Source organism: Rutidosis leptorrhynchoides, chromosome 7 (assembly GCF_046630445.1).
Source record: "Rutidosis leptorrhynchoides isolate AG116_Rl617_1_P2 chromosome 7, CSIRO_AGI_Rlap_v1, whole genome shotgun sequence".
Classification (NCBI taxonomy): Eukaryota; Viridiplantae; Streptophyta; class Magnoliopsida; order Asterales; family Asteraceae; genus Rutidosis; species Rutidosis leptorrhynchoides.
This window is the reverse complement of record NC_092339.1, coordinates 349,852,567-349,868,392: the sequence shown is the minus strand read 5'-3', so window position 1 is coordinate 349,868,392 and position 15,826 is coordinate 349,852,567. Positions and strand designations below refer to the sequence as shown.

General features: G+C 34.9%; 3 protein-coding genes across 7 annotated transcripts; 2 read left to right on the top strand and 1 right to left on the bottom strand.

Annotated features, from left to right (window-relative positions):
* The first annotated feature begins 222 nt into the window (after positions 1-222).
* LOC139857170 (type I inositol polyphosphate 5-phosphatase 2-like) lies at positions 223-4,825 on the top strand. 2 transcript variants are annotated; one of them, XM_071845901.1, is made up of 11 exons: positions 223-262; positions 345-450; positions 596-691; positions 1,150-1,234; positions 1,332-1,436; positions 1,832-2,365; positions 2,847-2,982; positions 3,095-3,279; positions 3,400-3,508; positions 3,624-3,772; positions 4,317-4,825. In XM_071845901.1, exons 1-11 carry the CDS (start codon positions 233-235, stop codon positions 4,525-4,527), a joined length of 1,746 nt encoding a protein of 581 aa, XP_071702002.1. In that variant the 5' UTR covers positions 223-232; the 3' UTR covers positions 4,528-4,825. The 2 variants fall into 2 exon arrangements, with proteins under 2 accessions (XP_071702002.1, XP_071702003.1); XM_071845902.1 differs by lacking the exons at positions 223-262; positions 345-450 and having other exon boundaries at positions 635-691; positions 1,150-1,229; positions 4,317-4,823.
* An 849-nt stretch (positions 4,826-5,674) lies between these two features.
* On the bottom strand, positions 5,675-7,519 carry LOC139858412 (transcription factor MAMYB-like). Its single transcript, XM_071847263.1, has one exon. The coding sequence runs from the start codon at positions 7,506-7,508 to the stop codon at positions 6,525-6,527; it is 984 nt and encodes a 327-aa protein (XP_071703364.1). The 5' UTR covers positions 7,509-7,519; the 3' UTR covers positions 5,675-6,524.
* An 814-nt stretch (positions 7,520-8,333) lies between these two features.
* Positions 8,334-15,608, top strand: LOC139860601 (SUPPRESSOR OF ABI3-5-like). Of its 4 annotated transcripts, none has more exons than XM_071849348.1 (17): positions 8,334-8,410; positions 8,498-8,596; positions 9,364-9,468; positions 9,635-9,675; positions 10,194-10,839; positions 10,969-11,040; positions 11,122-11,214; positions 11,295-11,374; positions 11,477-11,618; positions 11,702-11,786; positions 11,880-11,971; positions 12,052-12,120; positions 12,201-12,377; positions 12,631-12,811; positions 12,983-13,831; positions 13,991-14,178; positions 15,083-15,608. In XM_071849348.1, exons 3-17 carry the CDS (start codon positions 9,421-9,423, stop codon positions 15,266-15,268), a joined length of 2,949 nt encoding a protein of 982 aa, XP_071705449.1. In that variant the 5' UTR covers positions 8,334-8,410; positions 8,498-8,596; positions 9,364-9,420; the 3' UTR covers positions 15,269-15,608. The 4 variants fall into 4 exon arrangements, with proteins under 4 accessions (XP_071705449.1, XP_071705451.1, XP_071705447.1 ...); XM_071849350.1 differs by having other exon boundaries at positions 11,474-11,618; positions 11,702-11,768; XM_071849346.1 differs by having other exon boundaries at positions 11,474-11,618.
* Positions 15,609-15,826: the final 218 nt, after the last annotated feature.

The window sequence follows — 15,826 nt, the reverse complement described above, 5'->3', positions numbered from 1 at the left end:
AGGGCTAATATGGTCTTTTTAAATTTTTTTTTAAGTATAAAATGTGGCCAAGTTGTGCATGCTTAGCGTGTTTTCTTCATATAGATGTAAAATGCACTATAACAAATGGTAGGCCCTTACAATATTGGTTGATGACCTACAATATATATATAAATACATGCACCTTCTAAGTGCTTGCAAAATCTACAACCAAAAAAAATTTAACCTTTTTTCTTCTTTTTCTTCCAAGACAATGAAAACCCGAAGAGGAAAACGCGCTGAGGTACGTTTTGAACAATCTTTTTGATCAAAAGACAAAAGTATAACGAAAAGTTTCGATCTTTTTGATCCTTGTTTATATGTAGGCATTTTGGCCATCAATGGTGATGAAGAAATGGTTAAACATTCAGCCCAAAAATTATGATTTTAGTGAAGATGAAGTCGATACAGAGACAGAAAGTGAAGATGAAGGTATATAAATATTATAATTTTTAGTTTATAATAAGTAATAAGTAATTTAATTAATAACATCATCAAAATTCAAACAGTATCGCCGTATCGGGTTTATGCTCTTTCAGTTGTTTCTGATTGTTTGTGTATTTAAAACAATTGCCAGTTTGCTCAGTTAAAGATGAACAAATGGATATCGAAAAGAATTACGCTCGCCGAAAACAGAGAAACATGTCTTCATGTACTAATCATGCACAAGATGGTAACTTTTTTTTTTTTTTTTACTGTGTTTTGATAGGTTGTAAAAATTTCTTCCTTTGAGTATCTTACAAGAACTACAAGCTTTCCTTTTTTGTGAAAGCGAAAACGACATATGCTCGCTATAGCAATCTTATTAGTTTGATCCACAAAAGCAGGGGATTTTTATTTTATATTTTATTTTTTACCCAAATTTCTTCCATATCCAACTATAAGTTTATAGCCTATGTATCAAAATTTTTATCATTGTTATTTTATGTATGTTGTGTGGCAACTTATATAGCATTACAAAAGTTATCGGTTACATGATGAAGAAAGTAATAAGATACAATTGCAATAATTAGTATATAGTTTGTTTATATGCAATAGAATTTAGGTAAGATTTGATACTGTCATACACTTAAACTTTGAAATTTGGCTTTCGTTTAATTCTGTAATATATATTATATTATCTAAATTCAGGGATCCCAGCGAAAGGCACGATGAAACATAAGAGGGGGCAGTCAGAGACGATGCGCGTACATTACATTAAAACAAAAGATGTGAGGTTTGGACCGAAAATATTTGTTTGCAGACTTTTTTGTAATTTTATTTTATAAAATGATGATTTTAAGATCATAATGTCACCTGTTTTCATTATGCAGAATGACGATTGGGACATGGAATGTTGCAGGAAGGATCCCTAACGAAGATCTTGAAATTGATGAGTGGCTTTGTATGCAACAACCAGCTGATATCTACATTCTTGGGTAATAATCCATTTCATAAACCATAAAGTTTGACTTTTTAGGTCAAACTATTAATGTTTTGACTTAAAGTGATACAAAACGCTAAAGTCACATTCAAGTTCCATTTTCTTGAAAGCTTATAACTTTTAGTGAGCTGATATCTACATTCTTGGGTAATAATCCAATTCATTAACCATAAAGTTTGACTTTTTAGGTCAAACTGTTAATTTTTAGACTTCAAAAGTGATACAAAAAGCAAAAGTCAGATAGTTTCAAGTTCTTTTTCTTGAAAAGTTATAAGTTTTAGTGATAAGGGACATGGCTTCTGAATAACTGTAGCAAATTCATATGAGTAACGCGTTTGACTTTAATAGTCAAAGCATTTTCTTGTTCTGAATCAAGAATTACATTTACAGTTTTCAGGAAGTTGTTCCTTTGAGTGCTGGGAATGTTTTGGGAGCTGAAACTCGAAGACCGATATTGAAATGGGAAGAAATTATTCGAAAAGCTTTGAACAAATCACCCGAACGAGTAGCACTACATAAAAGTTACAGTGCTCCAACTTCTCCAGTTATGAACAACAATGGTGATGTGGGCCCCACAAAGATAATAACCGCTCCAGAAACAAAAGTGATTAATATATTAACTTGGCCTGAAAAAGCATTAGACATAAAACCAAAAATTATTTCTTCCGGTGCAAAACTAAGACGGGTGTTAAGTTCTGATTGGTTGGCACCACATGATGTTGGCGGTGGGTTAAAACGGGTGCACCATAGCTCGGGTGACTTGGGTTTGCTTTGGACCGAGCAACAAGAGAGGACGGACATGGTTAATTCGCTTGATGATTCATCGAAACAAGTTTTGGAAGAGGAAGATGATTTTCTTGAAGATTTAACGGAATTGGAACATGAAAAATTCCCTTCGGATGATCAACCATACTCAAATCATAGGTACCATTTACCAAAACCTTTTTTATTATACTCTTCTTTAAGTGTGTAGTCTTGATGGGGGCGATTTCGACCCATTTATATAAATGGTTGATTTTGGTTATGTTTCATCTCTAATGGGTCAAGCACGTAAAGTAAAAGACGTTCTAGAACAAAAACATGTCAAACTAAAATTTATTTGTATGCACAAAACCTTTGAATTTGGTATTATTCGAAAAAGAAACGTATTGAAGTAATAGAAAATATATGTAACTCATCACTTTAAGGTTGTGATTTCGAGTCCTGTAATGAACTATTTGTAAGTGTGTGTGTGCCGTTATAAAAAAAGACTTTGGACAAAAAGTTTTTCGGGTCAACCCAATTACCAAGCGCATATCAAAGCGTTACCCAACAAGATACATGTCATTTTGCAACATTAAAGTTACAAACTTTATAATGCAAACTTTATAATGCACCACATGCTAATTATCGAAATATATTACAGGTATGTAAGAATTGTTAGTAAGCAGATGGTGGGAATATACATTTCAATTTGGGTCCGGAAAAGGCTGAGAAGGCGTATAAACAACTTAAAAGTTGCGCCAGTTGGTGTCGGGCTTATGGGCTACATGGGTAATAAGGTAATTAGGCTCACCAATTTCTTTTTTTTAATAGTAGATTGGGTCAAGATACGGGTGGCAATTTCAACCCATTTGATCAAATCATTAAACTGATAGCTTGGTTATGTTTCAGGGATCTGTTTCAGTTAGTATGTCTCTTTATCAAACACGTCTATGCTTTGTATGTTCTCATTTAACGTCGGGACACAAAGTTGGGGACGAAGAGAGACGCAATTCGAATGTATCCGAGATCTTGAAACGCACACGTTTTTCTTCTGCTTTAGATCATGATCAACCACAAACAATCCCATCTCATGAGTAAGCAAATAAAGAAATGAATAATTATTGTATCTACTATTTCATGTGTTTTATTTCCTTCTGTTGTCGTATTTTTAAAACATTTTATGAGATGTTAAGTTTTTTGGTTTGGTTGAACAGTCACATATTCTGGTTTGGTGATTTGAATTATCGCATTAATAAACACGATGAAGATGTTAGAAAGCTTGTTGCTGCAAAACAATGGGATGAACTGCTTTATAGCGATCAGGTAAGCATGACAATGTGGTTTAACCGAGTCCAACCCGCCCATTTTACCACTTATAGTGACATCCAATACACATGAAACGTTTAAAATGCTAAGCAAAGTGTTTTATGTGTTGTAGCTTTGCAAAGAACTAAGAAAAGGGCATATTTTTGAGGGATGGAATGAAGGTATTATTAAGTTTCCTCCGACATACAAATATGAAGTCAATTCGGATCGATATGTTGGTGAAAGTCCAAAAGAAGGGGAGAAAAAGAGAACACCAGCATGGTAAGTTTGACTTTCTGAAGTCAACAGGAACACTTTCAAAATTAACATTTTCACCTGGTGATTTAAGTTTAATGACAACTTCAGATTAATGATATGTTTACCTCGTGAGCTTTCATCAATCGACTAAAAAAAGTATTGACTTTTCGTGTATTTAAAATCGGCAAGAACATTTTATTTAAAATTGTGTATCTTTCACCTTAAAAGTCAAAGATGGGCACTTAATCTTGCACAAGCTAGAAGTCAACACCAATTATGGGCCAACTGACTTTTAATGAGTTGACTATAACATTTATTAAAACAAAGTTACTGCATAGATACTAGATGTGCCTACTTTGACTTCTATGGTCAAACATATTATTTTTCAAATCAAAATACTTTTCAGTGAAATGTCAAGTTGCAAAAATTCTTATATGCTGTGTATTACCAACTGAAATGTCACAAGATTAATGCATTATGTTTAGAAAGCAGCCTATTTGAATTCAAAAGTCAACTTTTTCTGCTATATTATAAGTTGGAAATCAGCTAAAGTGACTCAAATATGCAGGTGTGATCGTATATTATGGTTGGGAAGAGGAATAAAACAACTTTGCTACAATCGAGCAGAGATAAAGATGTCTGATCATCGACCAGTGAGTTCAGTATTTGCGATCGAGGTTGAAATATTTGACCCACGAAAGCTACGTAGAGCTTTAAATTTGACTAGTGCTGCAGTGCATCCTGTCATCATCCTAGATGAACAAGAACTGGAACTATAGCATTAGCATAAACCTTGAGTTTACATATTCTTGATCTTGAATTTTTAGAGGATTAGAATGATAATTTTTTGACTTTTGTCAGCTTTGTTATTATAGAAGGGGGATGTTCAATTATACATACACAAGAACAGTATGTATATAATTTGAATGGTTTGTGGATTTTAAACTAAATAAAGACCATTAACTATTCAAGGTATCATATTATGTATTATAAACCATTACAAGATAGCCCAGTGGTTAGCGGCCTAAATTCCTTGCAAGAGGTCTCAAGTTCAAATCCCGTCTAGGACGGATTAGATAGTGTAGCCGCCTTGCCACCTTTTTCTAGCAGAAGCTAAGCGCTTGAAAAGCGCGCTAAGAAAGGTTGTAATACTCAAACTTTCACAATTACTTTTCTGTCATTCCATTTACTATAGCAACCAACAATTTATTTGTTTAACCAACAAGATAAATTTGATTACTAAACACAAGAAAGGCATGGTCTTATTATACTATGATGAAAACTTATAATTTCAACTACACAGCACCACATTAGCTAAAAATCAAAGACCGACAAGAATTCAGGATCAGATCACTAGGATCAGATACCCAAACACGTACTGTACTAAAACCCACCCCATAAGAGTCGGATGCCTATAAAATACCTCCACCAAATACCTCCTATGTGACTGGAGACAAATCCTACTGTGACAAGAGATGAAAATTTATGACACGAATAAGGCTAAAACCCACACCCACATTTGCTAAGAGTTTCCACGTAGCGGGACCTGGCTTCTGAGGCAATGGGTACCATTCTCGCCAAAGCACATTGATATGTAATAGTTGCAATACATTCTCGCCAAAGCACGTCGATATGTAATAGTTGCAACTTGCAAGTTAAGTATATTGGATTGATGATTTATGATTCTTCATAATAAATATTTTAAAGAAAAGAAAAGGTATTCTACTTTTAAGCTAGACTTTTCAGCATCAATGTTAGCTGCTCATAGTTTCTACATGAATAGTGTTTCATCAGTTCTAACTTTTTTTTTGGCGTAAAAACGATATAAACTTTATAAAACGATATAAACTTTATAAAACGAAAAGGAAGTTCCTTTAAACATACAAATGAGCAAACAACCGAGCTAAACTGACAAACAACCTATTAAAAGCTCACGACGACATATAAATTCGAGGCAAGACCACAAACACAACTCCAAAAATAAGCCACGACTAACAATAAAATGTAAGGAAAAGAGGGTAGCCGATATAACGTCAAACCGGAAGATTAGGGACCATCTAAAAACATAAACGAGCTTTTGAAACCATCCGAACCACAAGATCAAGCATCGTTGATGAATTCGGAAAACTTCTCCATTTCCTCGCCCTGAACTGGTTTCTTCTTTTTTTGCCTTTTAACTTTAACAAGGACCTTTGGAGGATCACTAGAGTTAATGACAATACCGTTGGCCTGAACACCATTCATATCAGTTTTACAACAAGTATTCATGAAGAGTACTATCATCCAATGAGTTCATAACATGTCTTAACATTTCACACCATATTAACTACAACGTATACAACCCTAATAAACATCTACTCGTAAATGAAGAAGGTTTTCCCTTATTTAGATACCTGTAAAGGGGAGTATATTTACTAAGATGTAACGCCTAACCAGTTATCCCATTACACCTCTTGTCAAGGACCTCAAACACTAGGCTATCTTGAAGGCTATCTTGAGATGGTTACTAATAAATATCTATTCAATTAAACTAAGTTCATCTAATCTACATTTCATTGGTTTCCCAATCCCCAGCATCAATCAAGTGATAACCTTCAATCAAATCATAGTTGTTTCACATTTATCAAAACATAAAACACAAATAAAATGCAGCTTAACCATATAGATATTTCAATTCCAACTCTCATAGTAAACTGTATATTATGTATTAAGTCAATCAAAACTGCTATAGAATCAAATATCATGCTCAAACTAATTCAACAATACCGATAAACATTCAAGCTTTCGAGCTCCGAAAATCCTTTTTAAGATCAGCAACTCTTTTCATACAAGCGGCTTTCGATCGCCCCGGAACAGCAGCAGTAATCTTTTCCCACCTCATTGGTACATCTTTAGGAAAGGCTTTTAATGCATTCAATAAAGCAATATCTTCACTTGAACTCCAACCTCCACCATTAGTACTAGTAACATTATTATTATTATTATTATTATTATTATTATTATTATTATTATTATTATTATTATTATTATTATTAGTATTATCGAATCTTTCGTTCTCGATAACATCATCAACCCTTTTATCAACCGCCTTTCGATCTTTCAAAAACTTCGAAAACGAATCGGAATCACCCATTTTTCGTTCACCCATCGATTTCGCCATTTTCACTACACTTTCAACCTTATGCCGCCCCGAAAACGCTTCGGCCACCGCGTCCCACCGCCCCGGCATCCCTACAGGATACTTAACCAATTGTTTTTTCAACAATTCAAAATCACTTTCAGTCCAATCTTTTTCTTCCAATTCAATCACATTACCCACATTACCATTTGCACTATAATCATTCTTGCTATAATTGTCTAGGGTTTCGTTTAAATTGGGTATTGGATTATAATCTTGATCAAGATGCTTTCTTGATTTGAATCTTGATCTTTTGGGTTGTTCAGGTTCATAGGAATGACGAGGTGGGGATTGGGGTTGGAGAGTCGGGCCGAGTCCGACCCGAATATCACCGGCGGTAAATGAATTCGGGGCAAATGGTCCGATTAAAAGGGAAAGTGAGAACCAGATGAAGATGGATTTTAAAGGGTCTGATTGAAAGTAAAACAGGGAGAGAGTTAAAAGGAGTGCAGAAAGAGATAAAGATACAAAAAGAGTTGGTTTGTGAATTTGATCTAGGGTTTCAGATTGAGGGTTCGATTTGGGGGTTGAACGAGATTGAAGAAGGAATCTGGGTCTGCTTTCTTCATCGAAGAAATCCATGAAAGCAGATCTGGAAATTTGGGTTGTGGTTAGAAATGAGTTTTGTGTTGTATTTATATATACCTTAAAAAAGTGGTCAGTTTTGTAAGATATAAAGTGTAAGGACCATATATGTAATTACTCAAAATTTAAATAAAATCTCAAAATCTCAAAAACCTAATTTATCCACATACTAAATAACTTGGTCGTTTGATAAGGCCAAAACGACAAAGCCAAAAAAACAAAGAATACCCTCAAGGTTTGAACACACTGCAATTTCAACTTCGTTATTCGTTATTTTAATTAACAAACTCCACCCAAATTTTTAATGAGACATACATTCTCGTTCGCCGCACATTAAATTTTTCCGATACCACCGTTCAACTCGAAATAATTTTACGAACCCAACGCAACTAACTATAAACGAAACGAACATTTTTCAAAAAATGCTAAATACTTCGGGCCATCTTCCATACATATACATACACCTACAATAAACAACCCAAACAACCTACACAATATCAATGGTTTCGTTTTCCTTTTTTACGCAATCTTCCTGGCGTTAAAAATGCACAAGCCATTAGGTATACTATGTATTAGCCACATGTATCCCGTAGCAAAGCGTTTGTAATTATGTAAATACGTAACGTTACGTTTACTATAAATATGCAACCCGAAAGGCTCCGCGACATAGTGTGGGTCACTTTTACTAGTTAATTTTATATATACCTAAAAAAAGTGGTCATTTTTGTAATAAATAAAGTGTAAGGACCATAAATGAAATTACTCAAAAGTTAAATAAAATTTTAAAAACCTAAATAAACTGGTTCTTCTCTGTATTTGCCCTATAATTTTCCGATTAATATACGTATTCGTGCGAACGTCTATATAAACTACAGATCTATCAAATCCGCTATATTTAGGTCGTTAGTTATCATAAATTGCATCTTATGATCTTCAGTTATATATATGAATCGTCAATTTACATGTTTTTGTTGGATTATACACAGCCGTCCTAATCGTCTATCTGCTACACGTGGCTTGATTTGGTGTTTATAAATCGAAGATATCTGCTTAAATCGGACTCGGTCAGATTAAGCGTCCGCAACGTAAGAATTGTGACTCTAACCGTGTTGTTATTATATTATTCTTAATTCTTAATTGAATAATCTAGGGTTTACAGTTGTTTGTGTATTTGATGTTATTTAGTGTAACAGAAACTTTACAGTCCTTTTTATCCTGTTGTGAATTGTAACTTATTAAATGTGATTAATGGTGTATGTTATTAATTTTCTTACGGAGCTCGTTTTAGGATTTTTAATACTGAAGAAGATTAGTATAATTTTTAGTATATACATTTAGTGGATTTAGGACACATGTTAACCAGGGGCCTTTTTATGAAGGGAACGGGGAGCAACTGCCCCAGTCGATTTTGAAATTTTAGTGGAAAACTTTTGGATTTTTCGACTTTGCCCCAGTGGTTTTTTTTTTTGTCCCAAAACCTTAAATTTTGCCCAAAATTCTCCAAATTTTGCCCCAAAACCTTCAAATTTTGCCAAAAAACCTCTAATGTGGGAGTATGCCCCTTCCATGGCCGCAATTGCTCTTTACCATGAACTTGAACCAGTATATGTTATGCATAATATGGAACTTATAGTTCCATGCGTCAGTGATCCTTGTACAGAACTTATAGTTGGTGAATTTTATTCTAGTAAAATCCTGGATGTATAGATGTCTGAAATCTTCAAGCAGCTGAAAGTATAAGTTTATAACCTTATTATCTGTTGGTTTGAAGAGCGAGTAAAATGGAAGGCCGAGTTCTTAAGAACCTTTCTTCGTTCTATGTAGCATGACTGTGTTTGTGTATCCTTTACAGGAAAAAGGGTTATACAGTAAGCAATCATCAAGAGCACATCGACGGGTCATACACGAAATGGATCCGGGTCGCTATGATCATCAGCATGGATGGGAAAATAACAGCGTAATTGTGGTTTTCTTTTTAATCACATATATGGGATCATATACAAAGATATTAGGGCTTTTCTGACTGTGAAATAAAGCCATGGACTGAGAGGATTTGGAGTCGATTTGCCTTCTAATTCCATCATTATAACTTGCTGACACACCTTATTGTCTTGAATCCGCAGGCCCTCGATCGGTTTGGTGCTGTCCATGATCCAAATTTTCGGTAAGTTATACCTCCATAATTCAATCATACTTTTTTGCCTTATTTGTTAGCAAGGTTTCAAAACTTGATATTCTAGGAGTTATCGGTCGAGTCTTGGGAAGGAGTAGCCGGCAATTCGGGGAATAATCGGATTGAACTTTTTTTACATTCAAATAATAAATTCAAAATTATGTGTAAATATAAAAGAAAATCATCAACATAAACTTTAACATATTTGTCTAAAAACATACATATATTGTTCATTTTGTTGAAACACACTCAAATTCTAGGTTAAGCTCATGTTAAAATGTTGAACAATTTTGAGTTTGACTGACTTTGACCAACAAATCTGATTTGAGTCAATAACGGATGTCGACTGATTAATTAAACTTATTTCGGAAAATTGGAACGAACGGTTCTTAACAAGGAGTAATCGGGGATTAATTGGGTTCTTTTTACAACCGTGTATGCTAGTCATGTTTGTTATATCACCATTTTTTTGTCTTATTTTTTGCATTCGGGTCGTGTACAATTGTTAGGGAGGGGGATCCATACGATGATAGGAGGTATTTTGATGAACGTTTTCCTAGAGATGACTATCCTTTACCACCGCCAGCAGTTGGAGTTTGGCCTCAATCAAGAAGACGGAATTATGAAAATGAATATCCGCTTGATCGAGATTCAAGGCGGCATGTTGACCCATATTCTGAAATGGATATGCCCCGTGAACCCGGAAAATATCGTGAAGTTGATTACTATGATGACTACGGATATGAGAGACCTCATAGATATCATGATGATTATGCATATGATCATTATGAATATAGACGTCGTGGTTCAATGAGCCGAGATGATAGCCGTGAGAGAGATTATGATTATGGAAGGCAAAGTTATGATTCTGATTACGATAGACGTGGTAGACGGGAGGGTAGTTATCGAAGTCGTGGGTCCCGTGATCGAGAACGTGATAGCAAAGGTTTGAGCCGAGAAAGGGACCAAAGTCCATACAAAAGACATGATCGGTCCAGGTCTCGTGGTTATGAAGACCGTGTTCGATCCAGGTCAAGATCACCTCGAAGTCGTAGTCGAAGTTATCGAGATGATGGTTATGATGATGATAGATATGACAGGTCAGCGAGAAGACGAGATCATGATGAAAATCGTCATTATGAGCATTATTCAACGGTATAGATTATTTGAATTTCTTTCACAATTTAAATTTATTTATTTATTTATTAAGTCTAGTTGGATGACTATTTTATTATTATTATTATTATTATTATTATTATTATTATTATTATTATTTTTTTGCAGGCTCCAACTGCAACTGTTGTTGTGAAGGGTCTGTCTCAAAAGACCACCGAAGAAGATATACATCAAATTCTTGTACCCTTTTTACCCTTCAATTTTCGATATTTGTATTCGTTTGCTTAGTTTCTTATATGATACTGTTGTGTCTTTGACTAGGCTGAGTGGGGACCACTTCGCCATGTTCGTGTCGTTAAGGAGAGAAGTTCTGGAAATTCTCGGGGATTCGCGTTCATAGATTTCCCTACCACGGTATCATTTTGTTTGTTTATTTATTTTTATTTATTTATTTTTTTAAGTCAGGAACAGATGAACCTATTGTTGCAAATTAGGGATCTGCACGTTTGATGATGGACAAGGTTAAAGATGAGGGACTTGTTGTGGAAGGTAGAAAACTATTCTTTGAGTACAGGTAATGCACATGTGACTGGTACAGTTTTATTTGTTGATTTAGTTATTATTCGTTTTATATGGTCATCCAAATTTGTTCAATAAATCTGTCTTGTCGTAGCAGTAAGCCAGCTGTCGGATCTGGTGGGCCCACATTTGGATCAGATGGTTCATCGAGAAACTATAGAAGTACGACACTTCTTTCTGATTGGATGTGCACAATATGTGGTTGCATTAATTTTGCGCGCAGGACATCCTGTTTTCAGGTAGTTAATATTTAATACGAATAGTAAGATTCAAGTTATAATTAAGCATTCGAGATTATTAATATTAACTTGTTTGAAATTAGTGTAATGAACCTAGGACAGATGATGCTCCGCCTGCTGACATGGCATCATCTTACACTAATTCACTTGGTAAGAAAGGAGAGACAGGTTAGTCTCCAAAGTTCATATGTACTTAGTATGCATTGGCCACAAATGAATCAATTTTTTTTATATTTTTTATTTAATTTGTGGAACATTTAGGTCCCACACATGTTTTGGTTGTGAGAGGATTAGATGAAAATGCTGACGAGGAAATGATTCGCTATGAGTTTTCTAAACACGCTGCAATTAAGGTACAAATTTCTGTTTTCATGACTTCATATATAAAGATTTAATATAGTGAATAATACTAATACTAATATTGTATTTACAGGATCTTCGACTTGTTAGAGACAAATTTACTCACGTTTCAAGGGGATTTGCGTTTCTACATTTTCATTCTGTAAGTTTATATCTATCTATTTCTGTTACTGTTAGTCACATTCAAGAAATTATGCATTGAAAAAATCAATTATTCTGTAGGTTGAAGATGCCACCAAAGCCCTAGAGGCAACAAACGGGACAACATTAGAGAAAAATGGCCAAGTTTTACGAGTCGCGTATGCAAAAAGCATCGTGGGACCCTCATCTGGTGCATCCTCTTCTCACTCGAGCAGTCTTGCTGCTGCAGCCATCGAGGCTGCAACATTTTCTCAGCAGGTATTTTTTTTTTGGTCAAAGTCAAAGAAAGTCAAACTTGGTCAAAAAAAGCTAAAATTAGATTTTGTGCACTATACCTATATTTCAAATATTTATGTTTGATATATTTATGTATAAGATAAGATATGTATATGTTTAATTTATTTATTACTAAAAGTCAACGTTGGTCAACGCCAGACTCGTGATTTTTACTACCATGGAAACTATGCATGGCTACACAAAGTGAATATAATAATGTATTGTTTTATTTTAGTATGATGCAGCTGGATGGGCTCCAAAAGAGTATAATCCAGATGACAAACAATCTAACGGCAAACAAGAACCGAGCGGAGATCCAAAGGATGCCTCAGCACCCTCGTCTGGTTTTGTTTGGGACGAAGCATCTGGCTATTACTATGATGCTGCTTCTGGCTTCTATTATGATGGAAATACAGGTGTGTAGCTACGTGGCTTTATTTTTTATTTAAAAGTTAACGTTGGTCAACGCCCATCTCGACCGACTCGTCTTCGTGTCGCGTCTTTTTCAAGCTTTGACATGTGTAATGGCTTCAACACATATAATTGTTTAACATAATAACATGTGTGTTATGTTACTCATGCTACAGGTCTGTACTATGATGGTAATAACGGTATCTGGTATTCATACGATCAGCAAAGTCAACAATACATCCCTTGTAATAATGATCAAAGTCAAAATAATATATCTGAAAAAGAGAACGAGCCTGTTAAGGCGTCTTCTGATGGTTCCAATAGTAGAAAAGTAGTTATATCAGCACCAGCCGCCACTATAACAACATCAAGCGATAAGATCACTTCTTTACCAGATGCAGTTCAAGCCGCCGCTGCAGCCGCCATAGCCGCCGAAAAAAAGGAAAAAGAAAAAATAAAAGAAATAAAACTCGCTTCAAAAAGTAGCATTTTGGCTAATAAGAAGAAAATGAGTAACGTTTTATCCATGTGGAAACAAAGGAGTCATGAAAGTCAACCATCTGCAAAAGTAGAAGAAAAACATAATCCAGTTGGACTGTCAATCAAGGGTAAATTAGTAAAAGACACTGTTGCCCCTCCATCTGCTACCTTAAATGCAGATGATAATCCGAGGCCTGCGGTTAATGTATCTGGAGGGACTGTAAGAGGTGTAATAAGGGGGTCAACGTATGTGGGCCCGTCTACAAATGTTTCCACGAGTTTGTCAACGGTTACAGAATTAAACAATTCTGCAGTGGTGTTTAAGACAGATGCATCTGCTTTAGGTTCTTACACTACGCCACCTGTACCTGCTTCGAGTGGTAAGAGACGGTTTTCTGAATTGCCTGTACAGTCAGCATCGTCTGTTAAAGAACAGCAGCCTCATACTACTTATCGAGATCGAGCTGCTGAACGGAGAAGTTTATACGGATCATCACAATCTTCGTTTGGTGATGGTGTATCAGATCTCGGGGTTGGAGATGCAAGTAAGCGCTTCAACCATTCTACTTTTTTATGAGATCTATAAAATAAAAATGGAGATGTGAAAGGACTGGGTGTTGGTAATTGTAAATATATCTATTATTCATGTCTTGACATGTGTGGAAATCGTTTTTTTTTTTGTTATAATTTGTTGAATCTTTAAGATCGAGATTCGGGATTAAAAAGGGGTGCGGTGGACTCGATGCCATTTCCTCCTGGTGTTGGACGTGGAGCTGGAGAAGGCAATAATAATATTGGCCAGAGTTATGAGGTAATTACAGCTGAGAAGGCGATTGATGAGAGTAATGTTGGTAATCGAATGCTTCGCAACATGGGTTGGCAAGAAGGCTTGGTAAGTCTTTTAACTCGTCCTGCATTTTATGATCTTTATTTATGACATGTTTAAAGATCTGTTAACCATTTTCTTTCACGTAGCATGCAATATAGTAACTTAAACATATAGATACCTTCCACTTATGTTATTCTCATATCCATGTAATTAGGATTGATATTGAATTGTCACAATAAAATTTATAATGATTGAACGTATTTGTTTTTTTTCTCCTCGACAAGCCCTTGGTTATCTACGTCTTTTATCTGTTACCGACACGTCTACATATGAATAGGCAAGTGGACTTTTCTTAGGAATTCGATGTCTAGTATCTTTGATGCATAAGCTCATGAAATACACTTTAGATGTATCAAACGACGGTAATAGAGTTGCAACTGTTAACAGAAATCACGTTAGGTTGTAAAACGGCTTGGTTGGATAGAGGGAATTTTGTACGTGTCAAAATGTGTTGAGAAGGTTATAAACAATTGATTTTATTTTAAAGTAAATATTTTATCAATAATATAGATATAGATATGATAGTATCACAATACTTAAAAAAAAAAAAAGTTAATTTTATCAATTATATTTTTGTGAAGGTTATAAACAATTGATTTTCTAATGTTTTACTTTCAACCCGCTTTTTTTGACCCATATGTATTATTAAAGTAAAGCCCAAATCAACTCACTTTTACTTCCGTGGGTTGAATTTGTAACTCCTGCCAAGTCTCAAATACTATAGAGAATGCCTTTCAGCCGATTACTTGATTACATTTAAGTTTACTGGATGAGTTCAAATGTGAAATCGGTTGATGAATAATAATTAAAATCCTGAAGGTGAAAACTGAGTTCCAATGATTCATTTTCTGACTTGAATCATGGGATTTGTGGTTTCTTGTTTTCGTTTTGGTGAATATATCTACAGGGTTTGGGAAAAGATGGTAGTGGGATGGTGGAGCCCGTTCAGGCGCAAGCAACTGAAAAAAGAGCAGGACTCGGGAGTCAACCACCTAAGAAGAAGTTGGATCCTAGCCTGGAGGTGCAAGCGGGTGATAGCTACCGCACATTGATTCAGAAGAAAGCCCTTGCTAGATTCAGAGAAATGTCTTAATTGTCACAAGGCTGGATGGAATGTAATGATATTATGCTGCTTTAGAGTCGTAAATCACTAGGTTTATAAGCTGTTCAACCTACATTATTATTCAGTTTTTTTTTCCCTATGTTCAACCAGTGACAAATGAAAGATTTACTAGTTGGTTTAAACCGTCACGTGCTTTTTATTTTAGTCTAGCTATGTGATCCTTATTCTTATGGATTTTGGTGGGTTAGAGCACTAGGAGTCGTTCGGTGTTAAATCTCAGTGTTAAATTTAACACTGGATTTAACACCGAGGTCAAAACGGAGAAATCGTTCAGTGTTAAATTTCAATGTTAAATCAATTATTTAATTTATTTTATACTTTTATTTATTATTTAATTTATTTAACTAACAAAAAAATATAATATAAATAGAAATAAGTATCATTTTGATTTTATTTTTTTTTTAAATTTGGACTAGTTTTTTAAAAATTTCAGCCTTTTTTGCCCTTTTTTTAATGACCCAAATAAATGAATGATACTTGGCCCTTTTTTATTCTCAATCACCACCACTTTCCTCCTCACTCACTTTC